Source organism: Poecilia reticulata, chromosome 13, assembly GCF_904066995.2.
Source record: "Poecilia reticulata chromosome 13, P_reticulata-male-v2, whole genome shotgun sequence".
Lineage (NCBI taxonomy): Eukaryota > Metazoa > Chordata > Actinopteri > Cyprinodontiformes > Poeciliidae > Poecilia > Poecilia reticulata.
Genome location: NC_088842.1, coordinates 28,481,135 through 28,501,015, shown reverse-complemented (window position 1 = coordinate 28,501,015; position 19,881 = coordinate 28,481,135). Strand labels below are relative to the sequence as shown.

The window sequence follows — 19,881 nt, the reverse complement described above, 5'->3', positions numbered from 1 at the left end:
AGTCATAAGAGTCAAATGCATGAGAGGAGGGCCAAGGAACAAACCCTCATGACCGGATATGTTTTCTAACATTTGGTTTGCGATGCTCATTCTTTGCTTCCTTGAAGTTCAAGATCGTTCCATATAGACTATAATCCCACTTTTCATTATGATATTATACCTTTCCTGTAATAATCATGTTTTAATTGGCTTTTGAAATTTCTTCTCTCAAGTCAGGGTCCAACTCCTTAGACCCGCGTCCGAAAAACTTTAAACAATAGTTAACAGTTTATTTCCTCCTGCGTTATATGCATCATGCTCACTTCTCTTTCAGTGCCTTGCATTGTAGTCCTGTGACTTCATATCATTTTTAATAGTGTGAAACTAATACAGTATTCCATTTGATGCACTTTAAATATCTTCAATCAAACAATTATCTTGTCATTATGAAGAAATGGATCAAAACCAGCCCCCTGTCCACTCATGGAAACCTCCATTTATTGCTTATTTTGAGCAGTTAGGTGCTGCAGCGCCGCCTGGTCTGGTTTTATGTTGGGGCTTTTTCATAAATGTTCTTAATATTTGCAGCTATTTAGTATTTATGGCTATTATGTGCAAATGACCTTTTGCTTATAATTGCAAGCGCCTTTTGACCCGTCTGTTTTGGAAAGCTCTTTACCTTGTTTTTCCTCTTTTGACCCATTTGCTCAAACATTCACACACCAGTCCAGCAGAGCTACCATGCAGAGGTGCCTGTCTGCCACCACAAGCCAACTGTAGATCAGTATATTGCCTGAGGGTACAATAGCTTAAGGTGGGGGCAGGGATACAAATGCCAGCTGTGCTTTTTCAGTGCAATTATGCTCGTCTGCGAAAGGGAGAACACACAACCTTGGCCTTTCTCCAAAACTTGCAACACGCATGCTAATTGGCTGTTGGATTTTACTAAACAGATTAGCACATTTTGCCAGATTGGCATGCACATACACACAGTCCAAAATAAAAAAAAAAGATTACATGGCTGGAGCTATTGGGCCAGTACAGATTTTATTCATCTACTCAGTATCTCACAAATGTACTTTTCACATTTGTATTGTGTTACAACTACAAAATCCAGCCTTTTTTGTGGTTTTATTTTGAGCAAAACGGTGAAAAAACTGTGGTCTAATTAGTTTTTTACAGTAGTATCTTAAAATGTCTGAGAAACAGTTTTCTAATTGAAAAATTGTATTTGGAAAAGGAATGTCTTATGGCTTAAACGAGAATTGCAACAAGCCAGGAATTATAGTTATCAGAATGCTAACTCTTAACTCTGGCTGGGCCACGGCTCTGAAACCTGTAGCTCCGGCTACGTGGGCCCCCTAAAGAGGCTCCTGATAACCTTGGGCAGTAATATTATAAAACTAAGGAGTTTTCTGATATTTAACGGGAACGGGAAATACATTCATGTAAAATCTGCAATAGTATGAACAGAATGACAATGATTTTTGTGCGTGTTAGTCTACAAACCAATGAGCTATTCTTTCATTAGTGATCATTCTATTATTTTAAATCTTTTGTTGTGTTTTTTTAAATCAGAAAATTTATTAAATTATTTCAAGTGCCAACATGTTTAGATTGTATGTAGTAAAAGCACAATTTATCCTTAAATGAAATATCAATATGGCAAAAAAAAACAACTGCGTTTGTATGAAATAAAATAACAATAAAAATAACAATTGAATCCACCCAGTGAGATATTTATTGATAAACTTAACACTCGGTCTTTCATTACAAGTATAGAAAAGGTAGATGGATACAACTTTTCAAAAAAACCAAAATAACTGATTAATGAGTTGAACATAATCTACTGAATTTATTTTCCAATAGCTGGATAGTCTGTCTGGGTTTTAGTATTAACACTGTTTAGTTAAGTATTTGTTCACATATTATCATGACTTTCACCGGAATTAAGGCCGCTGGCAAGTTTTCAAAAATAAAAGCTTTAAAAATATGATAAGCTAATGTTTTAGTTTTTTTTTTCTTTTTGTGAAAGGTTGTGTAGATTTTGCGGTCCCAGGCAAAATTGTCTTTGGAAATCTGAGGGGGAAAAATGGCTCTTTGGATTGTAAAGTTTGCAGACCCCTGGGCTAGGCATTTAGGTTTATATATTATTTAATGCTGAATCCTATATTGCCTATATAGAGCCTATATTGCCTCTTTTTATTTTCACACGGATTCTTATGCAGTCTCTTGTCAAGTCTCCAGGACATCTGAAGGACTAATTGTGATCAGTGTCAGAGATTAATGGAGGTGGAAATCGTCCAGCCTCCAACCGGTATATGAAAGCAGATGTGCAGGGGGATGCACCGACTCTAATGGGCAGGACTGTCAGTCTGGCCTCTTCCTTCGCCTCTTGTTTTGTATCCCACTCATTATCCCCAGCTTAAGTCCCCCGCTCCGTGCCGTGGTCTGCTGAATTACTGACCATCTGTGAGGGCTGAACAGGATATCGACCTCCTCATCTTGAGACTTTAATGTTCATCAGAATGCTAAATGACCAGTGCCGTACAAAGCTGCGGTAACTGTATGGGACGCACTCGCTAATTATGTTAAATGGAAAAATCCACACCCAAAGTGAAGTCTCATTAGAATAAAGCACACTTTAATTTGAGGCAATGCTCACATTCCCAGCCCTGCAATAAAGGATCTGTTGATCACCGATGGAACAATAGCAATCTTAATCTTAAGCAAATAATCAGCACACAGAAGTGAACTGACAATATGTCAGGAACAAATTTAAAATGTACAAATATAATATAAACTTGCCTGTGTTTTAATTTCGAATTCAGTTCCTGGCCAGTTTCCCATTTCCACTCTTAGCCACACTGCTGTATTCACTCAGTGTCTGAGAGAGAAAAGGCCATGATAACTATTTGAGGGGAAAAATGAAACAGCCTGTTGAAATCAATCTTGTCATCAATGAAACCAAGTTTCTGACTGACATAGCCAGACCCTTGAGTGAATGCCACAGAGGATCTTGATGCAGTATTGGTGCAGTCCACTTTGATGCTCCGAGCCTCCCCACAAAACATTGGGATGTTGTGTGTGCTGTCAGACGGGTTCACCTGACCTTTTATTGATTTCCCTCGATGACTTCCTGCAGTGACATTCACATGCCAGTCAGTTATCTAGGAATCAATGGGGCCAAGGGATTGATGTGGCCATAGAAATTTAAATTTTTTTCTTAAAAGTTGAAGGACCTTTCCTCAGAAGGTCATTCATTGAGACCTTAAGAGCTGTTAAAATCCTTTTTGGGGTGAAGAGAAATCTGATGTGAGCGAGCCAAAATGAGCAATTAAATCTAGCATTAAAGCTCCAATTAATCCACAAAAAAAACAAAAAAAAAACAGCTGGTTTCCTGGCAGAAGTTCTTGAAAGGGGGTTAAGATGTAATTTCCAGGCATGTAGAATTATTTTTATAGCACAGTCAAGCCACTGTTGCCTTCAGTTGTTTTGAAAATCCTGGATATTTCAAAAACTTCAAATAAATTTGACTTTGTATCATAGCCATAACCGATGCCTTTAAATTGGCTTTTGTCTCTTTTAGAGGCTCCTATCTCTTCCAACACTAGAGGCAACGTTGATAGGTGGTTTTGTAAGCAGTGGGTTCAAATCCTTTCTGTCTGTTTCTGTTTTTGTGTTCTTGGCACTTCACCCACCTTACCTGCTGGTGAACCAACAAAAGACCCTCAGAATGATCCTGCCTTCACCGTGCTTGATGGTTGTTTTCCTAACTTAAAAAAAACTTTACCTCGGTTTTTTTTTGTTTGCTTTTTTTACATGCAACTTGTCTTTTTCTCGACTAACCATGTTTTTGTCCTGATTTAAAATTTTAATTTTATGGTAGACTTGAGGCTTCTTGGACACTGGACTGTTTTTTTTAACATCCTGTAGTCCCTTTTAAATGGGGTTGATAGTTTGGCTTAAAAACAAACTATCACTTATTGAAAGTAGTGGAGATGCACTCAACAGCCATGTCTTTGTCCAGAAACCAACCAATTTAAATTAGTTCTGCTATTTCTGATAAACAGCCTTTGCCAAAAATGTTTTCATGAAAACAACAAAATATTTTATTTTTATGTTTTGTGTAAATTTGAACCTATACATATTTCTGTGCAGATGTGAGTTTCACAAGCTAAATAAATTCAGATTGGTGTGCCTAGTTATGTTTTTTTTTTGGCTTATTCTTGTAATATATTCCCAGCTTGAAATAAGAATCTGGAAACACACATCAGTGTATGTCAACTATTCAGCATCGGTGTACAGCATTAATAGTATTATTGAAAAACACACAGGAAATTTCTGGTTTTCTAAACAGATCTTTTTTATTCTCTAAGTGATTCTTCACATTTATTGCCTTTCCTCCATTTACAAGTGAATTATATGCAAGCTGCAACCCCACTTTGATTCCCATTTCCTTCCTAATCTTGTCCCATCAGCGGCTCCCGCTGTGGCCTTTACCCCCTCGTAGCCTTGCTCTGTTGATAAAGGAGCTGGTAGCATTCAAAGAAGGCCAGCTGCCTGCAAGATTGTTGGCACAAAATCATTGCTCCCTGGTTTTTGAAAGCTTTAGTGTGCAAATAGACCCGAGTGTCCACAATGATGCATGGGTCCCCTTGCCAGGCTGTCGGGGCTGATAATGATATTACTGTGTTGGCAAGCAGCGCAGCTCGACCACTGCTAAATGCCTGGACATGCAGTGACGCAGGGGCTCTCCAGCAGAGGCCAAATTGTATCAGGCCTTCTACTTAATGAAGCCGTGAAGCTATCAAGGCACAATTCTCCAGCAGATAAGGTGGAATACATTGTATTCTGAAATCATCTGGCCATGCAGGATGTAATCTAGGCTGCTGAAGTATATCCCAGATGGTGTGAACACATCTTCACCTCATCACTCTCTTTTACATCGGGGCAGTATATTGTGAAGCCTTGCAGGGGATGAAAGCAAAGAGAAGCGATCAGTGGAATCCATTGAATTGAGGTATTGTTTCTTACTGCTGGGTAAGGCTTGGGTTTAAATTGGACAGCTGCATGCTTTTATTACATTCTGAAATGCACTGCTCTGAAGGGTTTGAAGCTAGAAAGCAAATAAACATTTTGCACGATTCTGTCCTGTGGGAGGTGCCTGAAACATCACATCTTTAACGACTGCAGCACCGTGTTTTTTTCTTTATGCTTTTGTCTCATCTTTCTGGTGCAAAGCTGCTGTCTGTTTGAGATATCTTGCATATCAAGACTTAAAACTACCAGTTTTTTCCCTATTTGTTGTTTCTCAAGTTGTTTTTTTTTTTCTTTTCTTTTTTGTAGCCCAGTCTTTCAAAGAGTTCTCCCAGCTGCTGAACACCGTTGAAGAGGAAAGAAGGCGCCTGGTAAGAACACATTAGAAACATGACAGGGCTACAACAAAACACTGCTACCCCTTTTACTGTGTCAGTTGATTGACTGTGCTATTTATAACTTGATGTACAGAAAAAAAAAACACAAAACCCCACTTACAAAAACTACATTACCAGTAAAAAGCTATTTTTTAACTGTGTTTTATTGCCTGGCATTGAACAGGGATACTGTTATGCTTGTTTAGATGCTAAGGTTTAAACATTTTAGTTATTGAATGGAGGTGGAAATAAAGATTTTATTGACTAGTATGCAACTTTTGAGTAGGAAAAAAATTCCCCAAAGTATTAAACAAAACCCAGTTTATTTTATAAAAGTTGAGGACTGAAATGGAGATCTATTATGCAATTTTAGGACATTTTGGGGAGAAGAAATTATTTTGGCAAAGCAGAGCACTGGAAATGCCACACTCTTTATCCCAAAACACATGCACTATTCAAAACAAAAGGTAATGAAAAGCAACATATGCTGTAAAGAAATGAGAAGACTTGATGTGATTCGTTTTAACTCATAAATGTATTTGTCTCGATGAGAAATTAAATGTGCATGAAAACCTCCTTCATTTCCTTATGCTAAGACACATTCATTTTTTCCTGAAGTGGTACTATTTGCAATTCATACAGGAAAAAAAATATTTGCTTTCTTCAGAAGGTTAAGAACTGATGCCACAAAGAATATCCATTATGTACTTAGATTAAAAAAATCGAGGCGTTGCTAATCAAAATATAATAAACAATCCTCAATTAGAAGAAACATAATACTAAATACTAAATAAAAACCCCAGCTAAAATAGCAATTATGTCTGAGTCTGTGTTACTTAAGAAAATCCTTGTTTTGGGCTTTTATTGGGGCGGGGGAGATGGGTGGTTCTGGTTCTGGATGGCTGGTCTAAAGGTCGGAAAACAAGCCTCCAACATGGCTGGATGTCTAAAGACAAACCAGGCATGACGTAAAGGCCAAGGGCAAAGGAGGTGGAGGAGATTTCTCAGTGGGTGTCTTAGTTATGCACAACCCCCCCCCCCTACATCAGTCTCCACACAACCCCAGACAATAACAAAATATGCAAACTAAACCAGACAAAAACAAAATATGCAAACTAAACATGACTTTAGAACACTTATTGTCCTGGGCTTCATAAATGGGTAGCTTAATGAAAATGTTTAACTTTTCCAATAACTTTAAGCATATAGTTTTTGCAACATTTTGGTAAATGCTCTAACAATAAGGTTTGTACGGTTTATTCGCACCTACACACATGGTCTGAGTTAAACAGACCAGAGTTCTATTCGAGCAAGATCCCTCTGTTTGAGGTGGTTTCGTCCCACTTCCAAACGGATTGCTTCTGGTGTGGATACAGACTGGTCTTGATCCGAGCCAACTGTAGGAAAGCTGCGTCTTTTTGGACTTCATGAGACACCATTGCACGGCATCATGGTAAAAATGAGCCCTTCGGTGTTGCTAGCGCTACGACTGTATGTTCTGAAATTGAAACGTGATCCGCCAGTTTTTGCTTAGCAATCCTGTCGGCTTGTTGTGGGTCAGTTGCACAGAGAATCTCATCTCATTCGCTTTGCAGCAAAATATATGCACATACAAAGGGAACGCTGTCTTTGTATGTTACATTGATAACTGTTTCTCGTTATCGTAACTATATTTGTAAATTCATAACTCTTTAAGAAGACAGTTGGTTGTAAAAGTAATTTGCTCAACCTTTGCCTTCTTAAGTTTAGTTGACAAAGAAAAACTGTGAATCTGATGGACCACATTTTATATTGATGAACTGAAATAATTTTTTGCAATGATAATATAATTTTAGCAATACTGAAATTCCTAAGTTTGAGGGACTGGTTCTGACTGGAGTTGCTGACATCTCAGGCCGAGCTTTTATCTGTAAAACATTCAATATTTTATGATGGGAAGACTTACCCTTTGAAAATGAGGGCCACCTCAGTAAATTTAGTGTAGCTCTTTGCTGTGCTGTGCAAATGTTGCAAGCAAAAATACGAAAATCTGTATAATCCAATATTGTTAATTTTTGTTTCACTAAAAGCTGTGAGGCCGTTTTTACAAGCCACGCTTCACTCAGCCAGAGACTGAGTACTTCTGTCGATAGAGCACGGCCTTTAACGCTCGTCTGAATTCACTGTATTGTTCAGAACATGAGTATATTTAAATGGAAGATTACCAAACCACCATGTTACTTAGTTAATAAATGCATGTTTGTATTTGTCTAACCCTTACACTGAACCAGAAAAAATATAGAACACTTTGCAGTGACTTTACATGCATTATAACTACCATTTGCTCTTACTTAGGTTTAATATTGCTTGGCTAACTGTTGAAAGATCACACTTCTGGGCTTTTAGGTTGGCTACATGGTGGTGCAGATGGTAGTGTTGTTGCCTTGCAGCAAGAAGGTCCTGGGTTTGAATCCTGGCCTAGGATCTGTTTGCATGGAGTTTGCATGCTCTCCCCATTAGGGGATAAATTGTCTCTAATTTCCTTTAAATTTTACCGACCAGTCAATAATGACCGGTCGGCACATACAGATGTAACTTTCTGGCTTCAGACCTATTCAAGCCTATAATAGGTCCCTGGTATTTGCCATCTTCACCCTGAAATTTGTGAATACTTGAGATCGTCTCTGAAAATAGTGATAACTGCTTATTTATTTTAATAGTTCAAACAAACTCATCCTAAACTGAGCCTGAATTAATACGCATGATGGTGTAACTGTCTTAGCATTACACCAGAAGTTATTACCAGTCCTCCTTATTGTCACTCTTGGGGTAACAGCCAATTAGCACAAAGGAAAATTAATGTCACGCCATAATTTGCTGATTTGATAATGCCTGCAAATCATGTCGAAAGCACTTTACCTAAATATTTTGACTTCAGAAACTGCATATTCTTTTGAATATCTTAAATGGGTTCAACAAAAAATTAACAAATGTTTTGCTAGTAATTTGTAGTTACGTTCCACAGAAAGATCTATGAATAGTTGAATCTGCCAATACTAAACTGTGACAAGGTGTCACTGTATTTCTAAGTCTGTTCCATTTTTCCAAGACATTTGAGCTTTTTGCATGTTTCCTTTTGAAGATGCTTGGAATAACTTGGAAGTTTATGTAATATCTCTAATATTTGGATAGCAAAATGTTTGTCTGCTAATTGGCAGGATTGCATTTAAAGCCAGAGTCAAAATGTGCCACTTAGAATTCATTATCAGTGCTTCGACTTCACTCAGTGGGATCTTGAATCAGGTATACAGAGTCGGAGAAAAAGCTTTTTGTTGAAGCTCTTAAGAGCGTTTAGTAGATAAAAAATGTTCTGGATGCACTCCATTATTGCAAACAAAGTTGTTTTTGTTCCACGGCGTACTCAGTTTGCAGAGACTTTGTTATGCGGTGCCTATAAAAAGCTTTCATTTTGCTTTTTGTGTGTCTAATATAAGATCTGCTAAAGAAACAAAGAAGTTGCAAACCATTTGTTTAAATGTTTGCTGTTGTCTGGGCCTCATTTGATGCCTGTCACAAATAATCAGAGGAGATTTTTTTTTCCTTTTGGCACGCCTAGTTTTCCTTGTTGTTGTTTTCATTGCGAGCGGATGTCACAAAGGAGAATTACAAAGCTAAGGCAGAAGTGCGGATGGCAGCAAGAGGCGACGGAGGTTTACAGGTTCATGCGTCTGGAGCTTATGTGTGCACAAGTCGTGGAAACAAAGCGAGAGGAGAGATGCACATTAATGCATTTTTGTGGGTTTTGTTTTTGTTCTAAATCCTCTCATTTCAAAGAGCGCCAGAAAACAAAAAGAAGCCGGTCTGATATGGGGAGAGAGGCTAAACTGAAGAGGATAAATTAAATGAAGCCACACTTGAGCGGGAAGGAGACTGTGTGACAACAAGAAGACTGCATGATTGCAAAGTAATTGGAAAAAAAAAAAAATCTTAATACATCAAAGCAGCTACAGCTACTCTCAGAAGCTTATATGATGCAGTACTTTATCTGTAATAGATTTAAAAGTGTAAAATTCTATTCATAGCTCTCACTCTCCCCCTCATCTCTTCTGTTTCTTTCTTTAAAAGAATCCTCTTTGCATCATCCCGTTTCTCTCTCCGTTTCTCTCTCTCTCTCTTCACCTTGCAGTCTGCATCTCATCAGATGTCTGGAATATATGCAAGACGCGCGCGCGCCTCTGATCTCTGCTCTGTGATCGTAATGTTGGTGACGCTGGGAGAGTTTTTCTTTTCTCCGCTCGCACGCATTTTTTAAATCTCTGGGGATGTAAGTGCCAGCAATTTGTCATATGTAAACTTAGTATCTTTTAAATCTCTGTGATATGAAAACATTCATATAGTTCTCAGAGATGGTTATAATAGGAGGCTGCTTTACTTTGAACTGAAAGCAGCCCTATTCTCATCGCTGCCCCTCTGCACACTGCGAGAGAATCGCATGTCTTGAGGGTGTTAAACTGTCAGTGATGTTGCTTGATCAGCTGCAGCAGGTCCTGTCCTCATTTTGAAGCTCATTTATACAGATATAAGCTGATGCTACCATCTCGTTTATTGTTTGGCGCATTGCCGAGACCATGAGTAGCAGCGAACATCTTTACTGGCTTCTCTTGTCAAAGCAAATCCTTTTCTTCACCATTTTTATAGCAGTGTCACTTTATCTTTACCTGAAGATCTATTATAAATTATTCAAAATACTTACTTGTGTATCCAAAGCAAACATTTTATGGATCGAGGGCTGCCATTGGGGGTTGCCATAGCAATGAATTGAGCTATATCTTCTTCTTCACTTAAAACTAAGCTTTATGTATCTTTCTTACATCTCCCTGAATGCAGTCAGGTGAACAAATAATCAAAATATAGAATTAGTAGCATTTGCTGTGTCGTCATAGCTGCACGTGAAAATGCAATTTAACTTTTACAGAGAAATGTGTACATCTGTTCAGGAGTGAATACGTAAAGTTAAGGCGTGTTATTATTTTGAGAAAATAATCAAGACTAGAAATAATTTAACTAGTTTTAACATTCAGCAGTGATTTATCTGTATCATGTTTATTTGACTTTAAAATTAAAAAAAGCATTTATATATGTTAATATATTCATGTTCATATAATTTTTTTTTTCCTGCTTATTTCCTGCTTATATTCAAGATAATCACATGGTGCCAGGAGTCGGCATCAGTGACCTAAACACAATTTCCACACTTTATTATTTTCATGTCAATCAAATCCTGTGTGGAAAGGCAGAGTCAGTGTTGCAGAAATCTGCACAAGGTTTTGTAATCTGTCCGTGATTCCCAACCTCAAAATAGATCCGGTGTTCCTTCAAAGTTTAATATCATGGTTGTCTTCTAAAGACTGAAGATTAAAGTAGTAAAAAATTAAAGGTGTTTACAAACCGAAAACCCCTGTGACATTCTTAAACGTTTTTCAGCACAGTAAAATGAGCTAAATGTTTTCTCTCAAGAAAGAGACACTTGAACCATCGTTAAACCGACCAGAAATTCAACCTCTTCTCTGAAGCTCACAGGCATGGATAATCTCCCATTAGAGGCTGCAAATGATATTTTCTCAGCTGATAAATAATTCATTGCTTTGTATAAATAAAAAGACACATTGGTAGTAACAGTTTAATCATTTTAGTGCATGAGAAATAAAAAAAAATAGCATTAATTGGATTACTTTTCACTAACAGTTAAATGGTTCTCCAAAACATTGTCATAACATCTGTGTATTTCAAGATTTTATTTAAAAAAAAAACCAAAAAAACGGCAATGTATATGCAGAAAGAAAAAGGAATTTGAGTTTTAGTCAGTTTGAAAGCAAAGAGTGAAGTTCAAACAGGCTTTGAATGCTGGTTTCTGACAGTTGTATCACTGCAGCACATTGTGACACTTCCAACCATCACGCATGGATTGTGTTGAGCTAAATATGCAAAATCATGGGTGGCAGCTTAAAAACTACAATCCACGGATGAGGCAGCACATATTTCACTTTCTCAAGATGTTGCACATGCATAATGATCCCTCTCAAATTAATCTGATTAATACAGATTAATACAAAAAAATTTCATTACACCTGTTCTCAGTAAACTTTCTCTGCAATGTGGAGCAATAAATTGACCAAAATGGTTTCCAAATCCAAATTGTTACAATTTGTGCTGTTTGCATTAACCAGGAAAATAAATACATTTGATAGCATGTCATCTTGGTCTGGTTCGTAATTTGACAGCAGGGCTGCAGAACTCAATTAGCACAGCTCCAGTCAACACATGTTTACCTAATCTAAGAAGTCTCTCCTAACAGGGGAAGTGTACATGCTCAGAACATGAAATATTGTGAGAAAAACTAGTTGAGACTTGACTTTCTAATATATTTAAGTCATATTTTGCTGCCAGATGGTGTTTTCTTATTCAGAAGGATTTTTAATCCTAATGTATAAACGCGGTAGCTGCGACCACTCTCTGATAAAAGGAAATGTTCAGTCACAGTGGGTGTAGACGTTCAGAAGCAGTTGCTCAAATAAAAATGCAGATTCTTGCAGTTTACCGTCTCTGGTCTGAATCTATTAAGACGTTTAGAGGGAAACGTAAAAAAGCAGAAAATTAAACACTCCTATGCCTTACAGGAATGTTAATGATCAATTCCACAGTACAATGCGAGAACATAATGTGCTGTGCCTTACAGAGGTGTTCATACTCCCCAAAAGTTTTCAGATTTTGTCATATTGCAAGCACAAAATGGAAAGTATTCTCATTGAACTTTATACAGCAAATGCTCATTATGGGAAATGAAAATTTGACATATTTATTTTTAGAAATATGTTGACAGCATCGTGATGGGATTTTTTTTATCAGCTGGAACAGGGAAGCTAGTTGAAGTTAAAGGGAAGATGGATGGAGATAAATACAGGGCAATCCTGGAAGAAACCTTTTTTTTTAGAGAATGCAAAAGACTTGGGGTGGGGTGGGGGGGATGAAGATGCTCCTTCCAGCAGAAGAGTGCCTGTAAACACACAGCCAGAACTGAAATGTGGATTAAAGCATATTTATATGTTACAGCGGCCCAGTCAAAGTCCTGACCAAAACTGAATTGAGAAAGACTCTTAAGCTGCTGCTCACAGATGCTTCATCCAATCAAACCAGGCCAGATTCCAGAAGTGCAGATAATTTATGTCAAAGGTTGTGGTTATAACAAGATAAATCTGCAAAATTCAATACTTCTCCAAGGTACCGGAGGAGAGAATTTAACTTTCAGCCAAATTTCTGCAGGCTTCTTATGCATGAAGTGTTTTGTTGTCTGCCAGCTTGGTGAGTAGCCAGACCTTAAATCTATCCGCAATCTCGTTTTGCTCCCCGGGATTGGCTTGCCAACTACCCAGTTGTGGTTTTCCATCTGAAAATTTACAGAAGTTCTATCTTTTTTAGAAAATGCTTACAATTCCCATGTTGATCACCCCTTCAGCATCATAAAGAGAGTGAAAGCGGTTCAAGTTCTGCATGGTTTGAGAAGGTTCAGCACCACTGAGCGTGGATGGCATTCAGGAATGGAAGGGCAGTGCCCTGATTCTGTGGCTTTTGGAGTGATGATCGTATCCCCCAGAGAGAGAGAGAGAGAGAGAGAGAGAGAGAGAGAGGGCCTTTTTATGGCTGCACTGAAAGCCAATTTGTGTTTTCCTGTTTTTGTTTCAAAAAGTAAACAAAAAGCCTGATGGTTTTTTGTATATTCTCTCTTTCAAATAGAAAGCATATAGGTTGGAAATTATTGCAATAAACAGCATTACTTGTTACTGATTGCATTTCAAGGGCGACTGATGTGCTCACCAACAAAAGGAGGTGGCACACGGCTATAGAAATAAAACTGAAAATATAAGCTAATTGACTTTTACAGATGCATCATTCAGTACAAATCATCTAATATTTAAGCTGTTTGTTTCACTTTGCTTCTCTCTCAGTTATAAATGTGAACTAAAAGGATCCTACTTATATTTTTATTCCTTAATATTTGGCTGTGCTCTAAGTGCGACTTAGCGTAATTTTGGGTGTTTGGTTCAGCGGATTAACAGAACTGCGCATGCAAGCAAATGCCTGAAAATCGGGCGATATATTGAGGACAAAAGATGGAGCGCTGCTTGTTAATGGGATGATGATTTTTGAAGATTTTCCAGCATTTTAGAATTTCACAAATAAAGTAAAGAGCTCAAATCGAAAATGTGCTTCAAAGAATCTGTCATCATTGTCGAATACTTTAAACCTTCGTCTCTTAGATGATCCTAATGCCAAAAAGCTTTGTAAATGCAGCCTTTTGTATTTGAGAACTTATGAGGGTTCATTCATCTGAAGGTGTATTTTTAAGGTTTGAAGGCAGAATAATCCAGTTCAGGGTTTATCAGTCTAAGTAATGAAATAACCCTCTACAAAAACCTCTAATATTAAGCTGCAAAAAGGCTGATACTAAGCTTAACATGGAGTACAAGAGAAAATGATCTGAACTTTGTGGAACATCATGTTCTGTCCCATTTTTAAGCATGTGCCTTAGTATTAATTACATTTTAACAGTCTGAGTGTCTGAAAGCGGTTGATTAAATGCTACAATCAATCAAAAAGTAGTCTGTCTTCAGTTTACCCTTTAATTTCAAGCATCCAGCATCCTGCAGTGAGTGTAATTCCACTTCAGATTATTTACATAATGTTTTATGATTAAGTAATGTTTTTATTGGGTCATTGCTGTGATACTAGAATACCTCTTGTGCATATATTGTGTTATATGTGGCATGTGAGGGCTGTGGTATGCACGCTAAAGAAATGTTTCACAAGTTCTAAAAATTGTTGGCAGTCTGACTTGGCTGATGATCAAATTATGTAAGTTACGATTAGAAATGTGTAATTAGGCAATGCTGGTGTGCCATTTACCTAAGACAGTTTACTTTCTGTATCTTTACAAAACAAGGCAAATACATCGGTAGACAGTCATGGTATTCTCACCGTTTGTCAGATTCATTTGTTTCTTGGACACCCAGTTGTTTTTCCACTATTGATGACCTAAAAGCCTGTCTGAAAGATGATTTTAAAATCGGTGGAGGCTTCTTCAGTGCCTTCGAAGTCTTTGACTAAATTACATCAACACAGTGCAACAGCAAAGAAATACTTTATGGACTATAGTTACATCCACCTCTTTGTTTCTCAAACATCTGTGATAAATCCAACAAAGCAGGTCCAGTTAAATATTTTTACCAGCTTTTCTTTGGGTTGTATTCCATGATAAACACATTGTGTTTTCCACATAGCTGACACCAAAAGAGTCTGTGGCACTCCTGTTTTCTCAGGATTTAATGGTACAGTAACTCCTGCTCTGTCTGTACCGTGTGTGCTGCCCTGTGAACTGTGGAATGTCTCGTTGACCCTGAAACAGTTCAGTGAAATAAAGGCCCTCGTTGTTCTCTGCAACATTCACCACGGTGGCTCGTTTAATGAAAGTCTGAGGAGTGTTTGGGCGAACATGATCGGATTTTACCCAAAGCTAAATTAAACCTCAGTTTTCACAAGACAAGATGCACCAGAGTCTAGCATTACTGGTCATTCATTGATGCAAGTGTGTCGTGTTTAAAGATATATAATTAGTCCTGAAACAACTCTTGTCAGCTGATCCGACTTCGGTACTTTTTTCATAAATCCAATGAGCCCTGCATTGTTTAAACCAAAAATAGTTCTAGGCATAAATAATTTAGCAGCTCTATTACAGATTTCCTCTGTTTTTCTTTTGTCACAGTTGCGTGCTTCAGATCATTAACTAGATTTTAATATCAAACAAGGATAACCAGAGAAAAAAACGTCAGCGCAATTATCCTATGTTAAAAATTAATCATTTATTTTGTTCAATCATTAACTGCGATTAACCATTTCACTGGCTACACCTCAGCCCAACAACTGCATGATTTGTAGATTTAAAAATGCCCTAAACCAACTTCAGGAACAACATGAGTCAGCTTAAAAGAGCTAAAAATTAAACACTGTGCCATCCATTTCAAGAAGTGTAAATATTAATTCAAAAGTACCAACCTTTATCCACAAATGAAAACAAAAAAAAACAAACAAAAAAAAAAACATAGCATAATTGGGAACCTTTTATATGAGCGACTGGCCACTCCAGATTAAACCAAGATCTCTTAGCAACTCTTCCAAGAAGTTGGAAAAGAATCTGGAACAATTAAACTGCTAGCATCATTTTCTTCAGTATAATTCAACTATATAAAAAAAAGACACCAACTAAAAATGGCACCTGTGGGCCAGTTCCAAAGCTTAAACCACTGCTGAACAGAAAACAACACAAAGTTATCCTAATATTCCCACGGACGTTTTAGACCATATATGCAGTGGCCTGACGAGAATAAAGTGAAATGTTTTGGAAGGTGCCCAAGCTCTTACATCTGACAAAAACCTAGCATGGCATTTCAGAAAAATAACATAATATTACGAAGCATGGTGGTGTTAGTGTGATGGTTTTAGGCCACTTTGCTTCTTCAGAACCCAAATAACAATGACCTCAACACTGAAAACTAAATGAAGGCTTTGGAGTTGATGAGTCAAAGTCTTTAACCCAGCTGCTGTGAAATGACCTTAAACAGGCGTATTTATGCTGGAAGACTGAATTAAAACACTTCTGCAAAGAAAATGGGCCAAATTTCCTTCACAGTGATGGGAAAGACTTATTGACAGTTATCCACAAACACTGGCACTCGCTTCTGCCAAATGATAACAAATCCAATTGTTTTTGGCTACGTTGGTTTGGGAAGCTGTTTGGTTTGTTTTTGATGATGTGAAACAAAAACAAATGTGACAAAAAGAACAATATTGTATCTACAAAAGAAACCTTTTCATACTGAGAAAGGAAATTGTTATATTTAATTACTTTCTTGATTTTTGTTTTTAAGAGCCTGTAGGAGGCCATTTTATTTTTTTGATTCTAACTGAACATTGATGGAGTTAGTCGTACTTTTACCTTTTAATTAGCTCTCCAGGGTCATCTTAGAAACGAAAAGGAGCTACAAAATGTCCTCCAAGTTCAGGCAATTTTCACTTCCACTTAATTTTGTTCACTTTGCCACCAGTTCTTACTTTGATACACCACTTCTTCTGAGGAAAAAGGAACTGAGCATTTGTACAAACACTACATCGATCGACTAAGTCCAGTTTGGAAATATCTGCTGTGAAACACAATGCAGGCATTGATTTTCCTTCCAAGAGCAAAGTTTATACATTGGATTTACGGATCTAACGGGTTCTTTTGCAAACTTCATAAGAAAGTGGTGAAGAGTTTGGGAAAAAAATCAAAAACGTTTTGTGATTCACAGATTTACTGCCAGAATCGACTTTCAACAAAACTAACTGATATATCCCAGATGCGTGGTCAGATTACAGAGAGGCAAACCTAAAAAAAATGACTTTTATGGAGCTGATATAAAAATCCAAAGTAATTCCTCTCCTTGGAGCTGATCTTGATATCTTAATGCTTTTGTCTTGTAATGTGTCACTTCAGTTAGAAGAGGTCACATGTTTAATGGAAAGCTCTCTCACGTGGTCTGAAGACGGGTTTGAAACCTGTTTGTTGACGACAAAGGTGGGATTAAAATGTAGTTATTTATAGTTTGAATTTAATCGCAATAAACGAAGTTTATTATCACTTTAAATACCCCACTAGCTCGCTCAGAATTAGCTAAAATATCTCTACCTACAGTCATAGCTTTGTTTTTAATGTAAAAACTATGTCATGAATGTGGGAAAAGTGGGTAAATGCTTTGTTTTCACTTTTGGGATCAAATTGTCACAAAGACACAAAGTTGTCAGTTTCTTGTAGTTTTTTTTTCCACAGCTCTCTTATTATTTGCACAGGTGGCAAAGATGTGCACAAAAACCCATCAAATAGATTGTTTCCATGAAAACTTTGTGACCTATAGATGCGAAGAGCAGTTCCATATATTTTAAACCTTAATTGTTGCTCTGAATGTAGATTTGAGAAACTTTATGTGAGCAACTAATTTCTTGTAGTCATTTGCTGTTAGATCAACACAGAGCTAAATGACCTGAATGAAATGTTCCCTTGTCTTTCCAGTCTTAAAGAATGGCTAGAAGAAACAGTCCTCTTGTCACACTTTATTTGTACCCCAGAGAAAAAGGAAGTCATTTAATCTCTTCAAAAGACGTCTCATTTAAACTCTGTTTTCTCTTGTCTGGCCCATATTAAAGACAGTTTTGTTGCGTGAACGGCATGTTTTCTTGTCTTTCTTATTTTGAAGAGCAGCTTAGACAAATGGACCTCTGTCACATACACAAGAAAACATGAATTCATGGAAGACAAACTGGACTACCCTCACACTCTGGTAAACTTAAAGTTTGGTAAAAATTGAAAGAAAAAAATTTTGTTCAGTTTTTTCTTTAAATAAAATTAAGATTTTTTAAATTCCTTTTAATATGAGATAATTGTACTAATGTAGCCTGGTTACATATCTTCATAAGAGGTGCTGCTCCTCTGGGAAGGGTGCTTTCAGTCTGTTTTTAAATTATGCAGTTGGCTACTAATTTAGCTTCTGAATAATAGCAGGCACCACTTCCACACTAAAATGTTAAAACAGATGGCTTTTTTGCACTGGCTTGCAAAGCATTATAAAGGATTGCAGCCAATATGTTAGCAAGTTGTTTTTACGGGGGCTGGGTATTACGTCGCCCTTCCTTTAAAGACTCAAATATAAAATAAGACTTATTGTTTCACCAAGCGTACACTGTTCTGAAGATTATTTTTGAGAACTCTAACTCTTGGTGTGAAAACGCATTCATGCTTTGACTTTTTGCACCTCATTACATTTTATCACAGGCGATGTAACTGTACTTACAGCAAACAGAGAAAATCCCCCTGGGATCCATAAACCAGCAACCATCTCTGTATCACCAGCTTCTTCACAACTTTACTCAGCACCTTACAGTTTGATAAAACATGAAGGGCAATTATGTCACATCTGCCACGACGCTGTCGTACAATTTCACCTACAGAAGGTTAGTTTACATTTCATAGGATGACAACTTCTCAGCTTGTTCCAGGTGACAGTTGTGCATCAGAAACGACTTAGTCTGGGGAATGGGTTGTTACTTTCTGCTATGCATGAACATATACTGTGGGAGAAATGATTATTGAACTCATCAGCATCTTTTTTCATTAAATAGCTTATTAATTTGATTACTAACGGTATATTCACATAAGATGTCAGTAACAACCTAAGTAATGTAAAAAAATTACAGGAAAGTCCTTAAAATAGAAAGTTCATAAATTAGGGTATGTGTAATAAATATGAATAAAATTAGGAATTAACATTAAACACATGACGGAGATGATGAGCGAAACAAAAAAAAGCGTATTAATAGGATTGATTAATTTAATTTTTAATTTCACTCCTGATTTTTATCAGTATAAATGAATGTTAATTAGTTAAATCCTAGTTGACTGGTTTACGAAAGGAACAAAATGTTCCCTCAAGATCTTTGGACCTTTTTCCTGCAAAAAAAAAAGGCACAGGTTACAGACATATTTCAAAACGGTTGAATGTTCCAGTGAGCATCTTTAGGGCCACATAAATTCTCCGTAAACCAGACATGACTCTCCTCGCAACATTCATGATGGAGTAATAATAAAGAACAATCAGAATAGTTGTTTTGAAAACCCACTAAGGGGGTGTGCTTTTGAAAGCCCTGGAAAAGAAGAAAATAAGTAGGAGAAGGAAAGAATCGCCCCAAAAACACCCTGCCAACAGTCAAGTTTGCAGGTGAGAACGCCACGGTTTTCCAGCACACACTGCTGCTGGACTTTATTTAACTGAACGGATACTGGATGGTGAAATGTACTTGGACACTCTTGATTAGATATCTCAGCTGGACATTAATCCCAAAAGCACAGTTAGGGAAACTCTTGGTTTTAGAGAGAGAGAAAAAACAAAAGCTCCTCGGATGGTGCAATCGCATGACTTTACTTCAACTGAAAATCAATAGAATAAACTGAAGATTGGATCACATAAAGGAGGCAACCAGGACTTTCAAGGTTCAAAGACAGTTTGAGTTGATAAATGCTTCAGAATCACACATTGGATCACACTTTAGCAGTGCATGAAATAGTTTCCCCAGACAGACAGGAGACGAAAGCAAAGTTTTAATACAATTTAATAAGTGTGTTTAATATTTATTACCTGTGCAATTTTACTTTGTTTCACAAAAATTACGGTAAATTATATTAATTTGTGTTGCATTTGTAGCATGTGCTGGATACCAACACGGGCATGTTTAACACGTACTGTCTTAGCTTTACACACCATAAATTACAAGCTAAGGTGGCAGAATTTATTTTTCATTCTATCATAAAGCTCAAGAAGAGATTTTTAATTTTTTTTGCTCAACTCCCTTAGGTCTTGTGGTTTTG

General features: G+C 37.2%; 1 protein-coding gene across 2 annotated transcripts in view; it reads left to right on the top strand.

The window, feature by feature from the left end:
• arhgap42b (Rho GTPase activating protein 42b) overlaps positions 1-19,881 on the top strand; it is a 94,927-nt gene that overhangs the window by 28,277 nt on the left and 46,769 nt on the right. For both annotated transcript variants that reach the window (XM_008426417.3, XM_008426415.3), the window contains exon 3: positions 5,329-5,390. In XM_008426417.3, coding sequence (XP_008424639.1) covers positions 5,329-5,390 — 62 coding nt within the window. The remainder of the gene's footprint in view (positions 1-5,328; positions 5,391-19,881) is intronic.